At 37.3% G+C, this 24366-nt stretch overlaps 1 protein-coding gene across 8 annotated transcripts in view; it reads left to right on the top strand.

Moving 5' to 3' along the window:
• Positions 1–24366, top strand: part of LOC100644484 (zinc finger protein chinmo) — a 77022-nt gene that overhangs the window by 25328 nt on the left and 27328 nt on the right. For 6 of the 8 annotated variants that reach the window (XM_003396033.4, XM_012309532.3, XM_048406520.1 and 3 more), the window contains 4 exons: positions 12969–13189; positions 13867–14246; positions 15011–15258; positions 15557–15838. In XM_003396033.4, coding sequence (XP_003396081.1) covers positions 12969–13189; positions 13867–14246; positions 15011–15258; positions 15557–15838 — 1131 coding nt within the window. Of the gene's footprint in view, positions 1–5299; positions 10486–10883; positions 12869–12968; positions 13190–13866; positions 14247–15010; positions 15259–15556; positions 15839–24366 lie in introns of those variants that run through there. The other 2 variants (XM_020863324.2, XM_020863326.2) reach the window with 2 other exon arrangements.

Raw genomic sequence — 24366 nt, 5'->3', positions numbered from 1 at the left:
GCATATGTATACATATATACGTGCCAGTACTATGCGCACAGATGTATGTAATCGCTGGAAGGTCCAAAGGAAGACGAAAGTAGGTCTGGGTTACAGTTAGATCTAACAGTCTTCTTCACGGTCTTCTTCAACCGTATAGGCGATGCACACTGTTTCAAATATATCGGCACGCGGTATACGCACTGGCACGCAGCACACGTATATTCGTATTTCTATATGTATAAATGCGTGGGACGTTGCGTATCTTTCGAGCTTGCGAGTAACTTGTGGTAGAATTTCTGATCGAAGTTGGAATGTTGAATATAGGGATGGATTAGACGTGGAGTTAAGATAGCAGAATTAAGATTGTTATTCGCTTGGTTTTCTGATCCGTTGTTATTATACTTTATACATTTGCTTTGCTTTACAACGTTCTTTGTTTTCTTTTCGATATAGCCTGTTTTAATAATGGGATTATTAATTGTTGTTTAGAAAATTAGTAATTATTTAAACACTTGATACATCGAGTTTAGTTCACAAGCCCCACATTGATCAACCCCATAAATCGAAAAACAAAGAACGATGATAACGTTGCAGACATTATTATTTAGATGTACTGTGAAATCTCGTATTACTTGTGTCATCTTCTCGCAATAAATGAACTCGTGGAAGTAGATACCTAATCTATTTCCAGAATAGCGAATGTTAATCGCGTACATATTTAATGAAATTGAGAAACTGACTAAAGGTGAAGTCGATCAGTTTGGTTTCTGGGAGGCTCGAATCAATATTGTAGAATCGAAAATAAATGTAGCGCATAAATGTATGGTTTATATTGGTATTGATTCAGCGTTGGAAGTTGCATAACATACCAAGGCGAAAGATAAGACTCGAGTACATAAATCTTTCGCTGTAAGAAATGTGTCAAGCACGAAGTAGGAACACGTGTATCTGCGATATGAAAATATTCGGGCAAAAATCGAGAATAAAAAAAAGAAAAAAAGAAAGACGAATTACATACAAATCGAAATTTATAAGCGTTATCAACGAAACGCGAGAAAGTTTGCTTGTGAGCTGTGTGCGTGCCCGCGCGATCAATCGCTTCTGTATATGTGTGTAACGTTACAAGATTATACGGAGTGTGCAAGCGACACGTGGAACGTTAGACCAGAAACATTCATATGCCGTTTGTTAGTGTCCGAGCGGAACTATCCCGAACGCTGTCCTTAGATGCGAAAGGCGGCTTCTTATGCGGCCATCGCAACCAAAATTCATTTGAATATGACCCAAATAATTGCATCTATTTGCATGCGATACGTGTGGCTTCTTAGAGTACGCGTTTAATAATTTTTCGTATTATTAGAAAGCTAAGGAGGTTTCTTATGTTAAGTGAAAGCTGCTTATTTCAGCGACAGAATCTTCTTTTTTTTATGCGGTTATTCCTGGTGAAGATATCAATATCAAGCGAAGTCATTTTAGCGCTGTCGAATATTTTTGCTCTATTCGCTGCTTTTTACGTGTTGTGAACCGTATAATATAAGGTCATGGCATAGTTTTGTGTAAATATACCGTTCCTCTTACGTTATAGTTACACGCAACGAACAAACAAGCCTTCTTTCGTCGTTATTTATCTCAAAAAACATTATATTATTAAACATATATATATAATGTTACCTATCCAAAAAGAGAGAAGCGAATCTAAAAATCTGCGAAATATTTCATTTCAATCGTTTCTCGAGTGTAAGAAACAAAAAGAATTCGAGTTAATTTTTTTCCAAATCATGATTTTAACTAATTTATAACATCTATAAAGCAGTCATAATTTCATAATTATAAACCTCCTTCCACATCGTAAATCCATTAAAAACTTAAAATCCAGCAATCTTAGTCATTCTGAATATTCATAACACAATAATTTCCAACAGAGGAAATACATTAGCCGCGTATCGTTATTACGCGACACGAAATCTTTCCGCCAGATTATATTTCGGGCGTAGAGAGCGTGATTTGGCCAAATCCACGACGCGACGTAGTTGCCGCAATACGAGCCGTTGTGGACGATTATCTTTCGAGATCAATCGTTGTTATTGGGTCACTGTGTTTAGTGCAACGCGATAACGCGTGGGCAGACACAGTTCCGAGCGGCAGCACGGTATCTGGGTGAAGCAAAAGGGTCGGCCATAAGCAGGAAATTAGGCCGTGTCGTTCGTTCGCCGCTGTGTGTTGCAACCAGAACTCGAAGTGACGCACGCGGAAACACGCACAGATGCGTAGCCACCGTGCGTAGCTGCATGTGGACACGTCGTGAGAACGCGACACATCCTCTGTCCTATGAAATCCATATGTTTTACAAATTTTCATCCGCTATGAAATATTGCTTTTTATTATTATACTGCGTTTTAGGCCTGGAAATGTTTGTTCCAGCGTGAAGCACGAGTTATATCAGCTTTTATTATTAGTGGATTCGACTTTATCGATAAATTTGCCGTTAGAAAGAGACAAAGTAGATTTATGTAATACTGTTTACGAATTATAGATATCCATGTGATGGTGATAGTTGTTGTACGATTATGACAATCGTATGAACATTTCTCTGTTCGATAGAGTTTGCAAATATTTGATCATGGGATGTCTCGGATAGTAAACAATTTTCGATTCTCTCGCAACGCGCTTATAACTTTCCTGGATATATTATAATTAGTTAGTCATTATGTTAAAGAAGGAAGTAGTGTTCTAGGATGACTAATTCAGTAAACGATATTTGTACGCATAACATTACATTATTATCAAGGTAAATTTCGTTAATGTCGAACAGTTCCAGAGTTATACTTATGTACTTATATAATTTAGTTTAAAAGAAATATGGGAGACTGTTTGTAATATAGTGTTAAACTAACGACAAGCTATACGAGTCTTTGGTAATTCGCATCGAATCGTCACTATTCAGGTTCTTCAGAATTCACGTTCATTGATTACGTACGATACACGCACGCCTTCTAACCGTGCACAAAAATAAAATAAAACGCGCGTTATCTAGTCGATAACGCTGTTCGAACGCAGGTACACTTCCGCTATTTGAATTTCGAACGGCGATTCAAAAATATAAAGAATCTTCGGTTAAACGTAACACGCTGTTGCTATTTTTATTCGCGAACATAAAGGGGTCTGTGTCCGGACTCTACGTTCCAAGCCGATTTTCTTCAGGAAAATCGTAGAGAATCGTCTAAATAGATACTTATTCTGCGGGAAATATTCCAAATTTGCAGATATTTTTTAACCAAACAGGAAATATATTTTCTTAATTGTATCGTTAAATTGCTTTCATTGATCCTGCTATATATTACGTTATCAATTTTGTTACATCTGTTGGATCATTCTCTATCTCTAATTGTTGTTTTAATTATAATTTCATTCCAGATACAGAGAATACACATTTACTGTAAATTTTTAGCATTTTAGTGAAATTTATAGTATACCACAACTATATTTGACAGTTTACTTGAGTCTCTAGTGGTCCATTGTCAAAGGATCGAAATATTCAAAATCCTTTTGTTTGTTGAAACGAGACACATAAAATTGATGTATTTATGTATTAAGTACATAGTTTACTTAAGTATATAACTGTATTAGTTTAAAAAATATAAAAAATATTAGCTATCTGAGCGCAAAATAGAGATATAGAACGTAGTCTAGGAACGATCGCAAATCATGTATAGCCGAGTACAAAGAAGGTTTCAGAAATTCGATGTACGACCGATATAAAGGGGACAACCGAGAAATGGGGAGTGAATGTACTTGACTCGTAAACTCGAGAACTCAGTGAAGCAAAATATACTTCTTAGTCAAGGTTAGCTCTGATGCAACAGGATGCCGGCCATTGACATCGTGTTCCGTCCTCTCATCAATTCCTACTCGTACACGTGCTAGTAATTCGTAAACTTTTCTGCGACTTATTTATCTCTTCACGTCGTTGCGTACTAATTAAAAAGTCTTTTCACTGTCAATGAATTGCGTAATATTTTAAACTTCCACGACGACACTACCTTTGGTGCCTTTCACATTTGGATGAAGCCTTGTCTTTAAGATATTTCGTATCATTTTTACGTATTTTTCGTGAAACTAATCACGAAATATGCAATCATTTTTTTAATGTAATTCTTTTTATTTCACTCAACAAGGAATATCATTTTTTCTATCAGGTAGGCATACCTACGTTAGAGGTATAACTTCACTTGACTCCGTTTAATTTTATCTTTGACTCAAAATAATCCAAAGCCATTCGACTTCTTATCAAATATCAAAAATACTCAATCTTCTACGTTTTACGTATACTTAATCATATATCTCTTATTTATTTCAAATTTATCACATTCCTTTCATGTTTATTATATCCAAAAATCGTATGTCCGATCACTTAATGAGAGTAACAGAATATCAACTCGCTTAAGCAATAAAACGATGTATCAATTTGATGAAATACAACTATAATTCAGCTTTCAAACGCGACCAAATTGTTCGTCGGTGATTCAAATATTTTGTCACTGCTTTCACAATATCTCATTCCTCTCGTTTGGTTCTCCTCGTGCAGTCATAGTGATTAATTGAGTTGGCCCATCTAATAGGTGAAATGCTAAAGTCCGATAGCTTACTTTGAGATTGCTCGTTAATCTATTCTCTGTTCGTGCAACGCGGTTTGTCAATCCTGTTGCGAGGCTCTTCTCTTGTCGATTTGCTGTTTCTATTAGAAACGTGACGACCATAACCGCCAGCGTTCACCTATTTCGTAGTATGGAAGTTTCGAAGGTAAGAATTCCTGGAATATTATGGCCGAGGATAAAAGTACCGTAATCATACAATTACTTGCGAAACCAGTATAACCTTTCTCTTAAAATGACGATGGACGTTAGGAACGAAATGCAAAGTACATGATTTGCAGGTTCACGTTGGTTTCGGTCTTACCTGCTTTGCGTTCAAAGGAAAAACCTAAAATTGATAGTTTTATTTGTGTGCTCCAGAAAGGCGTTCTTAGAAATCTATTTTCTTTATCATCTTTATGCAGGTTAGCGTACTTGGAATTATCGCCTCGATCTATCGTTAAAGATACAAGTTCTGTATTCTGTATTTCGTGATTTTATGAAGCAATATTCTGTTCTTATATGCAACTATGGTAGTTTACATTCACTTCTTCTTTTGCTTCGTAGAAGGATTGAGATAAAATTTGATGTCGCTCAGTACTTTCTCTTTTTTCATATAAAGAAACCTCTTTCATATAAAGAAACTGCTACAATCATCGATTCTAAATTTAATATTATTTTTGATTAAATATAACATTTTTCTTATTTAAAAATTCAATTACTTCAATTTTTATGGGAAAGAAGATATAAAACACCAACTGCAGAATTCAGTAAAAGAAAGAATATTTTTTTAGAAATGATTGCCATAGCCTACGTTTCGTGAACAATCGCAATCGTTCGAGCATCGAGGCTGGAAAAGTGAGTATGGAACGCGTGGAACTATGGGTGATTTCAAGGCCTCTGGCATTTGTTAGTATTACAAGGCAAACGCAGAGTTGCGAAACTTCACGTTGTTGATAGCGTTGCTGCTGTTATCAGATTACTACGATATTAAATACCATGTGGTCACAAACGTAGATCGATAACATTATGCGCCCATCTCTTTCGAAAACTTCGTAATAAAATGAAAAAAACACACACAGATAAAATATGGAATATTCGTGCACTTTCGAACGATGTTCGAGCGTCAAACGCGACTAAATGCAGGTGCCCAGGTACTGATAATTTTCTCTAGAATCGAGAATTAATCATCCGTCTACTAAGTAGGTCAATGACACAATTACACAACCCGCTGGCTTAGCAGACTCGTGCGTGCATTTATGGCCTTTGTTGGAACAAACGCAACGCGTATAAATATAACCGTAAATTCGCGATATCTTCTGTTTTTTTGCCACGTCGAAGAAACATTGAGAATTGTTTGGTTTTATTTCTGATTTTTTCTTTTTTTCAAAATTTTCATGTATCTTTGTTTATTAATTCTTCTTCTTATACTTCACATATTTCTCTTTACATTAATATTTCTGCGCTTATTAATGCTTTTGATCATTCGTTCATTCGAGTTATTTGGAATTGTTTAATTCATTTTATCGGTAATTTTATGTTGGTAAAAATTTTGTAAGGAGGAGGAAAGAAAAACATGACGAATCTTACAATAGTTGGATATAAGTTCACAAATCGGTCGTTTAGATTAAATTGCAGTTTTTTCCTACGATAATGTAAATTATCTGTTCGCTTATATTCGCTGCTCGTATTATGAAAGCGTAGGATTACTAGAAATTACATACATGAAAACATTTTATCATTTCGTTACATTCGTAAAGATGCTCTATGTGTGTGAATTATACAATTTTTTTTATCGCCAAGCTAGGGGAAATAATATGAAATGACTGATCAAGATAAAGTACATTATCAGAAAAAATTTTCCTCGCTGCGAATGAATGATTTACAAATTTATGCTGACTTAGAATATCTTATATTCATTCGGTAAATACTTATTTAAACTTAATTAAACTAAATAATTTCAACCTGTTGTTACTGCTTTTGTTTTCATCTTTTATATATGGTTCCACAATAAATGAAACAATTTTTCGAACCCACACGCGAAGGTCTATCGATCATAAAGTTTTTGAGAATTCGGATTTGGCGATATATTTAAAATCTTTAGAATATCATCCCTTAAATTTTACATTCGATCATACAGTGATGCGTTTTCATTGCTCGAAAAATGTTAATTTTATAAAAAAATTGACTTACACCACTATGATACTTAGCTCTTCGTATAAAGCTACCGTATTGAGGATATCGATCACCGACATGGATCAAAATCTCCATATTCTCTGCTTACCACGATTACATTGGCAAATACATATTTCAGCACGAATATGAAATAACAAAAATTCATGAAAAATCGTTACATGTTATATATTCGCCTAATGCAAAGCATCCGCATGCAGCCACGCGGGGTTGCACGGCATACGTGGTCGCGGCTGCCGATTTTTCGGTCGTGCGACGGAGTTTCAAAGCTCACGGCCATTCCCACCACCCGTCGATTTTCGCGCGCCCAATTCTTCGTTCCCTTTCGTGTATATTCGTGCCCCCTCCCCTGCATCCGCGCGTATCGTCACGATCGTGCAGCGAGCGGCGTGAGTACTTGGCTATAATAAGCGAAGGGAACATGTGTGAAAACCGCGACCTTGGTCCCACGCGGCCATTGGCCGGAACCAAAGGAAGCCGACTGCCGTGATTGGCCGGTTCGTTCGAAACCAGACGCGACACCCGGTGCTCCGCATGTGTACGATCATACGCGTGTACCGCGGAATCTGGCGGCAAAATTCAGACACAGAGGGGAACTAGCTTGTGCGTTCTGCATTCGCGACCTTGTCAGGCCATTGACCGTCGTTTTCGCCCCTTGGCTCTGCCTTTCTTTGTCGCTGTACAACCAGCAGCCTGTCGCGTTCCCAACGAATCAACCTCTTTATCTTTTCGCTCGTCTTCCAATCGGACCACGAAATACTGCGTGTTACTCATGTTATGTATGTATGGATGTATGTTCGATGAGGTATGTTGAGTAACGTGCACGCGATGCACGTGGCTGAGATGTTATCGATATAGGGCTACGGCGAAAGAGCTTCTTTTCGTCACTTCTTGGAATAGTTTTATAGATATATTTTATAGATGTAGTGTATAGATATATTTATAGATAATCGTAGGCTTACAAGTGATTTCAGCGAGGTAAATTGTTCGATTTCCGAAAGATCGAATGCTGAATATTTAAGCTAGTATTAAGAAATTTGTAACCAAATTGAGTTGGTTGGTTTGGTTTCTAAATAACCATGGATATTCATATAAATGTGAAGTAAGAGGTAATTGAGCGGAAGACATATTTTTGTTCCAACTGTATGTAGTTTTGCTTCTCGATGACCTAACATTAACGCTACGTAATTCCATGTGTACTCGAGTAACGACGCTTCTCGAGATCGATTTCTCATTATTTTTAACTGTACCATTTGATTTTACCATTGCGTTGCTGTCAATTGATTATTACGGGAAGCAAGGAACCGAAACTTTTCTATACGTTCAGACATTAAATTCGCATCATTACATTTACACGTAATTTCTCTGTATTTATCGCACGTGTCAAACTGGCGCAGGAGTCGAACTAGGGTTAATTCGTTTGATTTATGATTTCTACGAATCACGAGGTAGGACATACTTTAAATCGCCGCACGATACCAACTAATCTCATACGTTGTATTCTCCGCTACAATTTTATTTTTAAGAAACTAACATTTTTTCAAAGTACACATAACTCGTACAGTTACCAGATTGCTATCGTCAGTAGCATTTTTTAAGTATAATATATTCACATGTTTGTATCGTAGATTCCATCGCGAAATGAATCAGAGATTTGAACAAAATCCGTGTCATTTTCTATGAAACAGCAACGGTGACATTTAATTTATGGCGCTTCCGGGTTCTCCGTACAGTATGTTAGACGTGCACAGAGTAATAGAATTAAGGTGTGCGATGGTAGAGGGAACGATGACCATGGTAGGAAACTGAAAACCCTAGCCCATAAAACTTCTTAGCAGCTGGCCTTGAAGTATGAATAGATTGCCCGTGAAGAGTGCATTGCTCCGTTGCGTAACTGAGCGCGTGTTATTTGCAAGTTTCTTCTCGACGTGGAGCCTGTGGACGTAGTGAATTAATATCTCGTTCTTAAGCTAATGGCATTCGTTTAACATGATCCTACCACTGATTGTTTGGTTATAGTGAACAGTGATGTTCATTGGCTTGTTTCGAATTTCCGATCTTCGTGTCACTATATAAAAAAATTTAAGAAATTTTATTCATTCTAAAATAGAATTCTTTCTAATAAGCTGTTTGACTATAGTTATAGTGATGTAACGATGAAGTCACGATGAATATACAATTTTGTAAGAGACAGGCGTCTTCCTGTTGATAATCTTGATTTAAAAATCTCGAGAGACGGAAATCTCGAGTGAAATGGTTTATCCACGTGTTGCAACGTATCTAACATTGCTATCGCATAATTCGGGTGCGCCATTGTCGAGATTAAAAATTTTACAGCAAATTTCGAGCGATAATGGTGTACCGATAGCGGTAAAATAACGGCATATAAACAATGCTCGCGTATCATTCGGTTTAGGAACTTACTCGTTCAACCACTGAGATCGTCATACAATCATAGACTTCCTGTTAAGATGCGTACTTGATTACATGTGTATTTTTGCATGCCTCGTTCTCTAACTACTATAAAGAGTATTTTATTCTAGATATTTTATACATTTTTACACGTTTTCTGCGTTCACATTTTTGAATATTTAAATTTTCCATTAGTGTATAAACATTCACATAGCATTTCGACAAAAAGTATACGTTGCATCGGAGTTTCTAAATAAGATAATAAGTATATTTAAAAATAGATGACAAGTAACGTCCTGGACCTAAATTTTACTGAACCAAGGTGTTTAATGTTTGTTATAGTAATATCTGAGTCATATACGCCAATAGTAATACATTTTTAAAAAAGATTGTATACTTTATTGAGCGCTAAAGTTATTCATTCCATGGCGTGTGAGTCAGCAGTGATCCACGATAGTTACAAAAGCTAGATGAACGAGAATATTCTTGTGTAGATTACTGAAGCAAGATAGGTCTAAAAGAAAGTAAAAGTGCAAACGATTCGTTCAATATGTTATTTATTTTTAATTTAACTAAAATACGAATTATCTTTCTGACAACAATCTTTATACAGAACAAATAGCAACCATTGATACAATATTCATTTCAGTGTAGCGTTTAATTTTCCTGCACAATCCTTTCAAATCTGTTGAGAAACATCATGATCGAAGTTCCGTTTCTTCGACTTAATCGTATTTTCGTTCCTTTCTTCTCTCGCAAAAACTATTCTTTTGATGCAACATCGAACTTTCTAAAATTAAAAATCTGTTAAACGAAAGAAGAAAGACCGTGATCGCAATAAAGTCAAACGAAAATTAAAAATACGCAATATACGTAGAAAGTACGTAAGATAGAGACATAAGGTAGAGAACAAAAGAATTGTAACTCTTTAAAATGCACCACGATATCTCGAGAAAGAAGATATCATACGCAAAAAGAGTATTATCGTATTATTGCGCCGTTCGTAGATCGTAGGAGTGTTTTGAAAGATTCCGAGCTGAAACACATCCGCGTCTTATTTTCGCTGCGTCGATCCACACAAAGGATGCGGGAATGCCAGGCACATGTTTCCGGGTCCTGGTTATGAGCCGCTGGCATAAGCTACGAACACGCTACGCAAAACGCCCACACACGCACACGCGAGTCGGTCGTTGGCCTCTGCACACCACACATCTAGGATATATATTTGGCTCGGATACCTGTAACGATACACAGCTTGCTATATTTGGTAGGTTGCAAATATTGAAATCTTTCTATACCTGATACAACACAGCCGATTATTCCACCTTCTGCAATCGTATTTAACATTATTTAACGGTATTTTTTGATAAAAATCACTATAATATCGTTCGTTGAAGAAGAATGTTTATCATTTTTATCGTTCACAGTGAAAATGAAAGTATATTTCGATATCGAAGCTGATGAATTTTATCAAGAGATTCCTTTCATTCGTTCTTTCTCTTTCTTTATGCTAAAGGATCGTAATATTTCTTGTCGAAATTCCATTCCAAGATTTCTTAATATTTTTATTGCAATTTCTTATAAAATATGCGAAAATATAATAAAACTTAAATTTGAACACTTAATCGAATATGGTTGAACTTGTAGACTATAATTATCAGCCTTCGACCTAATTAAATGTTTATAACGTTTATAATGTTTATAAAATGTGGCAAATCTTTCAGTAACGCTCTACTTCAAAATCACAGCACATGTTCAGTTTGACTATTCCTATGATTTTAGTTTCTACGATGGTTACGGACTCATAAAAAGAGTAGAAGGTAGTTAAGTGGAATTTAATAATAGTAGAATTTCGGTGTCATTTGCATACACGTGGAGTGTAAGAGGCAGCTCTCGAAGGGGTTCGAAATTTGTTCTTTTTTTCAACCAATCTTCGAATGTCAAGGAGTTTCAAAGAACTTGATACGCTTTAGTTAGGTGAACCATTCCGAAAGGCAGGTGGTTTCGGCCACCTGGCCGGCCGTTCTTGCGTCTTTTTTTCCTTCTTGATTTCCTTATTCCTAGGATATCGTGTTATTGCGTCTCCTCTCATCTTCTTCGGTTCCTCCATGACCATCCTTCCACAAGGTTTTCGAGCAGTTCATCAGGTGCTCCTATCAAAGACAGAAATAAGGTTGTACAAGGCTAATCGTACATTGTTGATTGTCTCTTCATTACGCTGTACACAATTCCGTTGCATAAAAATTGTAATTAAAACAAAAGCATATAGAAATATGTACAGCATTTACGACGAATAAGGAATATTTTGAACGTTTCACATTAATAGAATGTTCAACTAGTTTTCAACGATAAGATTTCAGAATTTTACTAAGTTTCGCTAGACCCTGTGAATTTCATATAACCGCTATACCATTTTCTGAAATAAATAAATTTCGTATCGATATTTCTATACCCAACACGTACTGTTTTTAGCCCAAAAAATTTGAATTATTCTCTAAATCGTCCAAAAAATTCGTTTCTTTACTTCTCAATTAGTATCATCTCAATCAACTTAACCAACCTTCCAAACCTTCCAAAGTGAATTCATTGAATGCGGATGGTTGAAAAGCGATAACGCATCGCATAACATCACGAAACCTTTATGTACCAAAAAAATTCTCAATTTCTTTCCTCTTTCCTTCTCTGAATTCAAGATAGACCGTACCCTATCTGACCTAAACTAACGACAATCTGGAGGATGAAAATATATGTTCCTCACGGATTTGTCGTTACAAACAACCTATGCGGCGCCATATTCGTTGAACGCGCACCGATATCGTATTACGCGCACGTTACACTTGCGTACGTGAATTGTAAATTACGGAAGATCGTGTCCAAGGATGACCTACATAACCAACGGGCTGCAAGAAAGGGCATCGGCGTCAAGCTGGCGCTGCCTCCTCGGTTCCTTTATGCTCGCTCGCGAAGGGAAATACAGAGCGAGAGGAAAAAAAAGGGTTTGACAGTCATCACATCCTTTGCACGCCAAAATTCCCGCGGTCCTTACGGCTCTGCTATGAAAACCGTGAGAAAAAGAAAGAAAAGAATAGTATAGAATAGAAACACACGGCTAACGAAAATCGAATAGTTCTTGGAAAACGCGCGTAATTCAGTCCTATGCAAAGCGATCGTCTTTTGTTGCTCACGCGGTATTATCTTACCAGATACGACGGCTATGTGGTTTAAATTATTGAAATTTAGAAATTGTATAGTGCGTTTAAAAAATTGATGCGATATAAATTGGAAATTTACTAAGACATGCTATGAATGTTTAGGGTTTATTAATAGACAATTATCCAAAACTGTCTGTAGAGTTCCGTCATTTTGGTTTACTATGTGGTTAAAAATATAGTTTTTAATATAGACGAATCTTAGATTTCAATAAATTTCAAAATTTCAAGATCTTATTACGAGTAATCTTCTGATCTCGTGTAACGATAGCATGGAAAGTCGTCCGATACAAAATATATTTTATTTCTCATACTGCACAGTTTCTTGCTGATCTAATTCTTTATGTAAAAAAGTTCAAATGAAATGCAAGACAGTCATTATCATCACATTGCTATTGAAACGAACGAACTTTCCAAAAGGAAGGAGTCTCAAACTTCGAAGTAGGTAGCTTACACGAATTTTCGAAGCATACCACGTATCTCGAGTACAATATTATGAAGAAAGTTGTCTAACGAATCTGTATTGTTGCGTGTGTTTCAGGAGTAACGTTCAAGGCACACAGGTTAATCCTCGCAGCATGCAGCAAGCACTTTCAAGAGCTCTTCGAAGGAATGCCTCCTTCTCCCGCGGGACTGATCGTTATTCTCGACGGGACGAGTGCCCACAATATGGCGTCCCTTCTCGAATTCATGTACCGTGGAGAGGTCCACGTGTCCCAGGAATCCCTCAGCTCTTTCCTCAAAGCAGCCGAATGCCTTCAAGTATGCGACTTATTTCATCTCTTTTGAAATAACTGCCCTAAATAGCATTCATGTGTTTGAAACGCGAACGCGCACCTTGCATACTTTCGAGGACCGTCTTTTTATTTTTGGCCGCGATTAATGGCCAAGAGTTCCTGTTTTCGAAGCGAGAACACGAAGCTAGACTATGTCGATTTTCTTTGGGGCAATTTGGTAGATTATGATATCAATATATTATCGTCGATTATGACATCGCTCGAGATATTTCTTGTAAAAATATCTTTGTTCTATAATAATATGTACAACTGTTTTCCGTATCTATTATTTTGAGATGTTAAGATTTTCTTATCGAAAGATTTGTAAGTTGGTAGAATTATCCTACTATTTTATCTTTTACTCCGATCATGATATTCTACTGTAGTTTAATTATTCCTATTGATAAGTTATCTACATTTTCTAACTTATATTCTGCAAACTCCTAGTTTATACCTTATAATTGAGTTCAGAAAACTGGGATAAATGGTCACGTGTATGCAGAACATATGTACGATTTTACCTGTGGCTAGATCAATTACCGACCTTGCTTAACGCTTTTCTCGAAAATCGTAAACTCTAATCTCAAACTGATTTTACAACCTTGTTATATCGCATCTGTCTACCGTAAAATCGTTAAATCGTCGATCTCGTTGAAATTACAGGTAAAGGGTCTGTCCATCGAGCACGAGAAATTGGCAGTAGCGCAGAGGCACGCTGCGGAGAACAATAGCTCATCGACGGACGCCGGGGATGGCGGAGGTGCTAGCAATGGCGGTGGTAGCAGCGGTAGCGGCGACAACGGAAGCGGGAACGTGAGCGGAAGCGTCAGTGGAAATGGTAACGCAGCTGGTGGTGCCAGCGGCGTCGGTGGAGGAGTTGGCGAAGTGAGCGACATGAGCGAAGCGGGTGAAGCAACTATGGTGAGAAACACCATGAAGAGGACCCCCACACCGGTACCTTCGCCTGCCCCTGCTTACACCGTGCCCAGCCTCTATTCCACTACCTCTCACTATTACGAAAGTCCGCCGAAAAGGCTGATGAGGTAAGCCCTTTTACCGCACCGCGAAGAACTCGCGCGCATGAAATTTTCAAACAGAGTTACCACGTCTAACGACTAAGATATCGAGAATCATGCCTCGCATTCCATTGTATCTGCGATTAATCGTCGTGCCGTACGGCTTACTCTTTGACGAAATGTAATAGACAGTCATTATGTCGAAGAATATATGGATGTACTTACATTAGGAACGTTATGAAAGAATTGTTGGATTAGGTGTTAGGTAACACGCAGTGTGGTTTAGGATATTTCGATGTAGCTTTTTCCAAAGTGCCTATTTTGTTAGATTTCGTTGAGCTACTACAAATATGGTATCGTTTGACGCGTTAATTAAATTAACTCGTAACTGGAATCATTAATCTTATTTTGGTTATGAAAGCTTCTATATTCTCGTTTTCTACGTATCTTTTCATTTCTGTGTCAACGATAAACTATATCACATATCATGCGTAAGAACTGGAATTAGCTAAACTGAAATTGATTGCCAATTTCATAATTATAGAAGCTTATAATCAAGGAACGATTCAGTTAAAATATTAGATAGCGAAAGGAAAATTATATTCTTCTAAAAATGAAGTTTGGTTGTTTTTCCAGTTGGATAAATTTTTCTTTAAAGTCTGTAAGATCTGGAAAATGATTATCGAGGGATCAAAGTCTGATATAATTCGTCGCTATAGATTGCCTAAACTTTGTGAAATTGTTAAGCATACTTTCACACGATATCGAACGTTTTTTGGCGATATTTTTAGATCGCCCAGCGACGTCGATACCTTGGGAAGGGCGAGCGTGTTGCGCGATGGCACTGCCTTCCGGCCCGCATCAGCGCCACATCCGCTTCTCCTGGAGAACCACTTCTACCAGCCGTTCATCTACCCTTCAGAAACGCCCGCACATCCCCACACCGCACCTCACACACCGACAGAATTGGAACAAGAATTAGAACGAGCGAGGTCCGAGGAGCGTAGCAATTGCGATCTCAAGGAAAGCGTAGCCGAAGGTTGGCCATTTTTTAAATAATTCATCTATCTATGCGTATTTCCATGCGTTTACAAAATTTTTATTTCAATTTTTATCTATATTCTGTTTCCTTTCACAAATATAATATTACAAAATAATTATAATAATATAATAAACAATACAACGATATTATAATGTAATATAAATTAGATTGAGGAAAATTTTTAAGTATTGAGAATTCAAAAATTATTATGTTGTAATCGTACATGTTCGTTATTTTATTGTATAATTTTTGTGTTTATAAAACTTTAACAAATTGTTTGGTCTTGTGTGCGTAGATCTTCGAATAAAGCAAGAACCAGTGGCGATGACCGATCGGGAAAGGGCAGAAAAATTGGCAGAAAGATTGTCAGGCGAAGTTTATTCCGGGGGAAGGGGGTTCGATGGTGGTCATTACGGTTCAAATTCGGACCACATTCAACACGGGGGACAAGTTGGCCACGCCATAGTTCCCCTGCCGCCCGCTCATCCGCCGACTCCTGATCTCAGTCCTGCACCCACCACTCCTGCTATGTGGAATACGAAAATTAACAAGGCTGGTACTGTCTCCACTCCCGATGGTAAGTCTGAGCTTATTCATTCCTTAGTTTTGATATAATCAGAACATTATTTTGTGCAAAACTCAAGCAGAAAATGAAATACAGGAGTACATCGACGAGTAGGTATTTTAAGCAGATAAAAATAGAAATGGTCATAATAATTAATTAGAGAAAAGTACAACTGCCGATTATTAGTTAATAATCCGATGCTTGAAATTAAGGATTCTCGCGGAAAGAATATGCCAGTGTAGACTCTGAACAGCGGATCGTGTGTAACAGTTTGAGTTATTGTTTCGAGCATCATCGACTACAGAAGTTTACCAAACTTTACGTAAACGTACCACGTGGCTTTCGATTCACAACCAGCGCGAATAACACTCTTGTGTAAACGATTACGCGAACCCGTTTTGTATAAGAATATTTCTTCCAAAAGCAAAGATCTCATTCAGCTAAACAGGAATGTACAGAGATGTAAGATATCCCGACCCAATCGATGATAATCGATAATTAATCGATAATTAAACGTACATAATTAAAAGAAAAGAATAAATAAGATAAAATTTTTTACTTTAAATATTTTCAGCTCGAATATTATAAATTTTATATCGTGTGTCGTAGTATGTGTTTGTATCGTATTAGAATTTCTAACTCCACGTTGGGTATGTTAAGGGTTAACGAGGCGAAACATTCTATCTGGGCCAATGCGTTGCCAGAAGGCAAGGCCTTTCAAATCTAATGTTACAAAATGCACGGTTAATCGTTGCATCATCGGTTGCACGTGGAGCTTTCTTGATGTTGCAACTCGTGCCTCTCGTCGCCTCCTTCCAATACCATACTTCGTCTCTCACGAGGCGATTTGGGCGATGGTTTGAGTAATAAGACGAACAAAGATGCTGTCTCGGAACATCCTTGAAATCGAAATTCTCAGATTTATGAATTTATTACATTGTACTAAAGAACTTCTTTGTACATGAAATACCTGTTCTTAAGTATTGCAAAAATGAATGAAAGATTCTTCAAACGATACCTCGAACGAAAGTAAAGTAAACCGAAGGAAGTATCATTCTCACCAACATCTCGAATAATCATACTTCATTCTTTACACTCACTGACCAAAATCTCCCACAAATTCATAACGAAAGCCGACTCCTTAATAACATCCCGAATGCCTCGAAAAGAACGAAAGAGCCTTTAGAGTTGCGAAGGCTCTGCTCGATCGAACCTTCTCGCGTAAACCCCCCAGTCACTGGCTGGAAGGCTGAAAAATTATTTTCAGAAACTCGACAGTCGAGTCGCTCTTAAATGTCACCGCGACGTCAGCGTGTTGTTGTCGCGATGTCGTATCGACGTCGGCCCTCGGCGCAACAGCGATACCACATCATCGTCCTCGAAAATTTCGCTCCCTCGCTCCCTTCCACTCTCTTTTTCGCTTGGCCAGTAGTATTTTTTACCTCGGAGATGATCCTCCGCTGGACGGTGGGGTCTAACGCGCAAAAAGAGAGCAACGACAACATCAGCGACGACGAGAACCGTCGTTAGGCAGGATTTACGTATGCCGATGGACGCCCACCCGGCTGACGGAACATATTCTACCTTAGAACGAGACCGGTTGCCTCGCCTTCACGGTGTGAACAAAGTGTACAAAGAGGATGCAGGCGACGGTGCAGCCACTGGGAACATCTTTTGCTCCGGCGAGCAAATCACCAGGCGTATGACGCCACGACACGACACGGCCAACGTAAAACGGGTAGAGTCGTTTAGTAGATCGTGTAGGGTGGCTCGCAACCCTACACGTACGTACGATCACTATGATCGACGCTGGAGGTCCAGGATCGTTCGATTTCGCGGATCACGCTTTAACCATTTTTAATCGCTGTTAGATGAGCGGACAAGCCGCGACGGTAAAGAAAGAAGCGAACCGTCAACTAATGCAACGGTTATTGACATTAACCGTGCTCGAGCAAGCCGCGCTTTCCTCTCACGAGAAAAGAAGACGAGGAGAAAGGGATCGAGCTCGTTCAGCTGTGTCTACGGAAGAGGAAAAGAGCAAGGAAGGAGCCGAGGAGCGAAAAGAGAAAGGCCTTTTTCGTCCGCTTTCTGGCCGTTTCGTAACGCGAATAGACGTTAGAGCGTCGATTAGACGTTCGGTGGAATTGTCGCGGCACCAACCAACAGAGTGAGCGGAACCGTGGGGAACGAAACGGTTATGGGATTGTTGAGACATTCTATTAAATGTACAGTTATGCTAGCTTTAACTTCGTCGTTAGATGTTAGCTTTTTGTTAGAGGTTCTTGGTACTTTCTCTCTTTCTTTATTCTTATCCTTCATACGTACGATTCGTTGCGTTTCAAGATTGTACGAGATTTTTACGATGGAGCGTAAAATACGGTTTAAATACGGTGTTTTCTTATGAATTTATGTAGCCTTTTCTTTCTTCCTTTCTTTTTTTTTTCTTTTTTTTTTTTGTGATAAGATTCGATGCTTGATCGATAATTTCAGGGTTTTCTAAAACATGCGTGACTGTAATTACGTCATTGCTTGGTTCTTTCTTCTAAGAACATGTTGACTTTCTCTCGTCGTTCTCGGCCATTCTATTATATTCTCGGCGTCCTTACTTCTTTCCAGGCCATGGACCATCTAATTTCGATGTCATTTCGATCTTTTGTCGAGAATTGAAAGAGCCATTAGAACCATTAGTAAGTTTGGGTGTCAGACACATTTATTTATCCACCAATCGAATATCGTTGAAAGGCTGAGCAGTTAATTCGCTTACGACGTCCTTAGTTTTGATACATATTTCCCAAATGTATATTTTCTTCCTTAAATATTCTTTACGTACTTTGAAATTAAAAGCGTTAAAATTTCGAGAAATTGTCATAAAGGCAAGAAGTAAAAAAAAATCATTTCTTACGAAATAGTATTACTCTTTAAATTATTGCACAATCTGCACATCTGGAAATAATCTTTCTACTCGTACCTTGACATAATCGCAAACTTTACCCAGGAGCAAATATGAAAAGATGTCTCTTCACGCCGAGACCTGTTTCGTCATTCGAATGATCATCATATTTCTTTCGTTACAACACGAAAGTTCCGTGTTCAAAAGGACAGTGCGCGTCGCGACGCTGAATTATAGATGAACAGGACAGAAACCGTTGCCGCGTCTGCTCGAATCGATGCACCGCGACCGCATCTACTTCGTCTGTCTTCTTCGCGCTGTTCCATTCTACTTATTCTACCTCCGGTTGACTGCAATTTCGTGCACGTGCCTCGTAAAACTTTCATCTAGATGTGCACGCGCGCAACCACACCAGAAATTTCCCAGTATACGAGCACCATGCGCCTTTTTGAAACATTAATTCGTCGTTTCCGACTATTAATTCCGTATGCGGAAGCGCCGCGACGTCTGCACGCCGCTTTCGTGCTCGTCCAATCATGGGAATCACTTCGCGAAACTGTCCTTTGTCGGTGTATCTAGTTTTCTGTACGGCTGCCGTTTAATAATTTAAATAATTTTCGTAATTATCGTGCGGAGGAGGTTCGACGAAATTAAATATTCTGCTTTAAAGGGGATTTCCAGAAGGAAGAATTTAGGGAACACAATCTGTCTGCACCTGGTAATATTTGAATATTTATGTTTATTAATATTGCCCTTTTAGAATTTTTATTTCCATTTTCTGTTGATGAAAGAAGTTTAACGATTATCGTTTATTGATCCAGCAGCCTGGCAAAGAAAAGGAGTCGCAGTATCATAGATAATTTGTATTTGGTGATCTTATAAATAAAGAAAATTGATGTTATGTGGTTAAACATTTACCTATTCATTGAAATTTCACATTCTCCTCTGTTAAATATCTATGACGATATTGTAAAATATAACAATTGAATGTATAACGTTGACAGTGATTTTATTTCATATAAAGGTTCGTGAAATCAAATCTCTAATGTGGATTTTGCTTTAAAATTCTAATATTCAAATTGGGATAAATATACATTGGGATATATTTTTTCGGTAGATTACAAAATCATGAAATTCGATAAGAAATCATATTCTCAATTTGGATATGTTCAAATAATGTGTATTATGTCATGAAAAAAATATCAAAGTTCATCATATTACGTTGCTCATTATACACACTTTCTAGAATTTAAAATAAAAATATAACTGTACCACGAGTCTAACTCGTGTTTCTCATATCCAAGTTATTATTAAGTATCACAAGTGTGACTAGAGGTAAAGAGGTTAAAGAAAATGTGAGTTTCTAAATCATATTTTACGAGTCGTTAGCGTTTATTTGGGCTTGTTGTTTCTTTAAGTTCACGAGGATTTCGTCGGTGTTTGATGTATCACGCGTAAATATGCTCGAATCGGGTTTAAGAATACCTAACGTCAGCCGATTTAGGCCACGGGTTCTTAGAAACGATTAGTCCTTCTCGGTTCTCGCAACGCGCGAGCCTCGAATCCGGGTTTAACCTCCAACCGCTGAGAATCGTTGCACAATGCAGCAACACCGCGAAATCATTCCTTGACCCATAGTATCTTAAGGATTGGTTGAGCTAACGATATTCTATTGTTAGATGAAATTTTATGCAACCCTCTGTAATTTGATATTCACATCATATATTATTATTCATGATTGGTAATCGAGAAATAGCGAAGAGTAGTTCATAGCATATTCTATTATATCGAATTAATTAAGTACTGGTTATTGAAATAATTTTGTCTATGAGGAACATCTTCAATTTCGTATTGGTGTAAATTAAGTGCTCAGTAAAATACTACTTATATATTACTTTCTTTGGATTAATTTGAATTTGTATTGTTTATAATTTCTCAATTTCTTTTCTCCCTTTGAAGCATAACAAAATGTTATCGTATCAAAGTGCAGTATAAGCATAGAACGTTTTCTCGGTTTAAATCGGCAAATTTTTCTCAGTATTTTAAAGGCACGATTAGGGAGTAATTAGAGAATTATTTCGAATATATTTAGTTATTTATCCGAATCTGTTGTGAATTTATCAGAAATTCGTTCATCGCAATAATATCAAACTTATTATCATTATCATTCATAACGTAAAACCGAAACTATTTAGGTTACGAAAGTAGCTTCTAATGCAACTACGAACTATATAATTACACAACATCAAACCGTTGAACGAAGTTTCTAGCCTACTTGTTCAACGAAGAATAAAATGGAATTGCCAACTTACTTACGCGTAGATCACGTGATTGATTCAAACCGAATGTCATAAATCAGAAGTAGCAAAATTAAAACACACTTGATAATTGTATCTCCATGAAGTAATCCTGTATTTTTTGCAAAGATACGAGGGAAAAATGCGTGAAAGATAGAAGAACTAAGAGGCTTTGAATGAATTATGGGTATAGACCGTTGGATGTTTTTTTAAGAGAGGATGCGAAAGGCTGGTTCCTATGTGTGTCATGGCCAAAGCGGCCCTGGTGTGTTTTAGAAACTGTTAGAAAAGTTCGGTTGACTCTCGGTTCCCGTGCTGCAAATTATCGTTAGACGAGAGAAGATTTGTTTGACCCACGTTTCATAACTTCCTGAAACTGTTGAACCTTTTGCAGATTCGTGAAACTTCCTGCTTTAATTCGATTTTCTGTATCCTTAATATCACAAAGAAATTCGCTCTTTGATTACATTTGTTCAACTGTAATAGACATTTACGATTGAAAAATTAATTCAGGAATTAATTGATATTTACGATCTATTCTGTATTTGTATTTATATTATTCTATATTTATACTTTTCTTCTCTCTTTCTTTCTTCTAATCTTTGTCTATTCTTGAATATATCGCCTGTCAAATTGAATTAAAATGTGAACGTTGATTTTGTCAGAAGTACGACTGAAATCCGACATGACAGATATTCCCAGAACTTGTATTGATCGACAGAACGTAGAGGAGAATCGTAGTAACTCGAATTAGAGTGTATCCTTAGCTCGAAATAATTGAATTGGCTCGTAGTTGCACAAAATCGCTATCTATTTTTCTAGAAACGATCGAAAATGATAAAGACGCGACTATTACGCGAACATTCACGCATGATAGTTAGCAGACGCGTTGTATAATTATTATTCAATGAATGAATCTTCCATTGAATTAAATTTTTATTACGAGAACGTACGAAGTATCAATCCTTTGTATTTCAATTCATTTACTGGTTGAATGCATAAAATAAAAAAATTAGAACTGTTGCAGACAAATATTACATTTATCTTATATTCTGATAACATCTTCTTCGATCGATACTCGAAACGTAGCGAAACAAAACCAAAATAAAAAACTTAAGATTCTGCAGCACTTCCTAAACGCTCTTCGACAATTTCTTCCTCGAAATATCAAATAATTTCCTTTATCAAATCTTTTTCTTCAAAATCTTCAACGTTTTAAAAATGATGAAAAATAAATGAATAAACAAAAATAATATACTGTATCGATCCAAAGTAAGAACCTATATCTGGACCAATACCAAAACCGAATGAACTCGAGCCAAGTGAATCAACGATCGAGCTGCAAACAAGACACGTGTACTATCAGGATCGCGCAGATTGCAGTGATTGCACGTACTAGCTATCATACTTTAAGATCGGTTTAATGGTGCTGGTTATCACCCGATTGGTCAGTGATAACACGTAATCTTTCAGTTGGCCATTTTTAAGCAACCATTGAGAGCAACCACGTTGCAAATCACCGAGCGTTTCTACTTCTTTCTTTTTCTTTTTTTATTCCTTCTCCTTCCGTTTTTCTTTTTATTCGTGCGTGTAATCGTGGTGCACGTATTGTATGGTCGCACGCACCGCCACTCACGCAACACGCTCGCACAATTCACCATTAGACGTTGCTGATAGGGTGGTAAGCAGGTGTCGTGCAATTCCGAAATTCGGGTCACGAAATATTTCATGATAACGCCATCAGAGGGCCTGTCGCACGAACTAGTCTGATAAACGAGGTATATCTGACAAAAACGACACGCAAATTTACGCGTTCCCTTTGTCCAATTGGATGGCTGTACTATTAATGTGCATATCTCAGGGGAACGTTGAGTTATTGGTATTTAGATGGAGGCTGAGATTTTTAGACGTGTGATTGTAGATGAAACGAAGGTAAAAAGAAGTCGATGATGATTTATGCGTATGATTGTAACAGTATTGATTAGAATGTGGTTTTCTCGAGTTGATAGTATGAAGAGTGTAATTAGTGTTATATCGGTGTTATTGAAACACTGATTAGATAGATATCATTAAATGTTAGTTGAAGGAATATTGGATAACAGAAAAGCGTTCAAGATTGAAGTATCGATATAATATATAATTAGCTAGTTCGCTACTTAGAAGACTTCTTTGTATTTATACGCATTATATATTAACTCGGAAAATTATTTTTAGTTTCACATACATCGATGACACAAATGGAATCTATGAATTAAAGGTATTCGATCTACATGTGATTAAAGAGTACATGAATTATATATATTTCTCATTTCCAAAGTAATTATTTTTTATTAAAGCATATCTCAAATATCCTAAAATCACACTGTATATCGATAAATACTCACCTCATACTGACCTCTACAAACATTAATTTATATTATTGCGATATAAATACCAATATAAGTAAAATACATAATTAACTTAATATAAATATCAAATATCCGTTTAGAAAATTTCGGTCATTTACGAAAAATTTTGTTACGGTCGTAACCCTGGAAATACCATCGGGACTTACATAAATCCGAGCCTCAATATTCGCCTTCACATAAGAAAACGTTTACTCCAGCAAATCCATGATTCTACAAGGAACAGCTTTAATTTTTGTCATTCGCCAGCTAAGACGACTATGATAAAACGAGGACGGTATGTCCCGACCCTTCTGCAAGCTTTATTACTATGCTTCTCGGTCTGACAAGTAGAAATAAAACAACGGACTGCCGCTCTAGCCTGGCGCTACCCTCCTACGCACAATGAGTAACCCTATCTTCGCTGGAATATCCTCAACCCTTATTCCCATCCATTCCTCCTGTACTGCTTTGCTGCCCTCCCTCAATGTCATTTCCCTTCCTGTATCTATCTCTTTTACACGTTCTTCTTCGTTCCTGACCCACGATATCTACCTACGTGCAGATGAACGCGCAGTGATATCAGTCGCACCGCTGACGAAATTTCGACAAGATTTTAATAGAGCCTAGAAAGATGTTTAACGAAATTTCTTAATAATTTCAATTTGCGAGTGTTGGTGTTAATCGATTTTATCGTTGGTATAATTAATATTACTTTGGCGAGTTAGAAAATCTTTGCTCTTTAATATTTGAAAATTCGAATTTATTTCTGATATGATCGACAATGGTTGAATAATGCAAGAATTAAAAGTTTCCAGGAACCTGAACATCGACGCAAATGTTAAACGATAACTACAATTAAATCAGTTATTTTCAGTACTGGCCCTCTATTATTTCCTTTCTTTGTATAATCGCAGCTGGTATTTTCAAAGTTCCCTCTCTTATGTAAATTTCCAACTTCCAAAGTAA

This window comes from Bombus terrestris, chromosome 6 (assembly GCF_910591885.1).
Source record: "Bombus terrestris chromosome 6, iyBomTerr1.2, whole genome shotgun sequence".
Lineage (NCBI taxonomy): Eukaryota > Metazoa > Arthropoda > Insecta > Hymenoptera > Apidae > Bombus > Bombus terrestris.
Note: the sequence above shows the minus strand (reverse complement) of the source record. Positions and strands in the feature narration are given on the sequence as shown.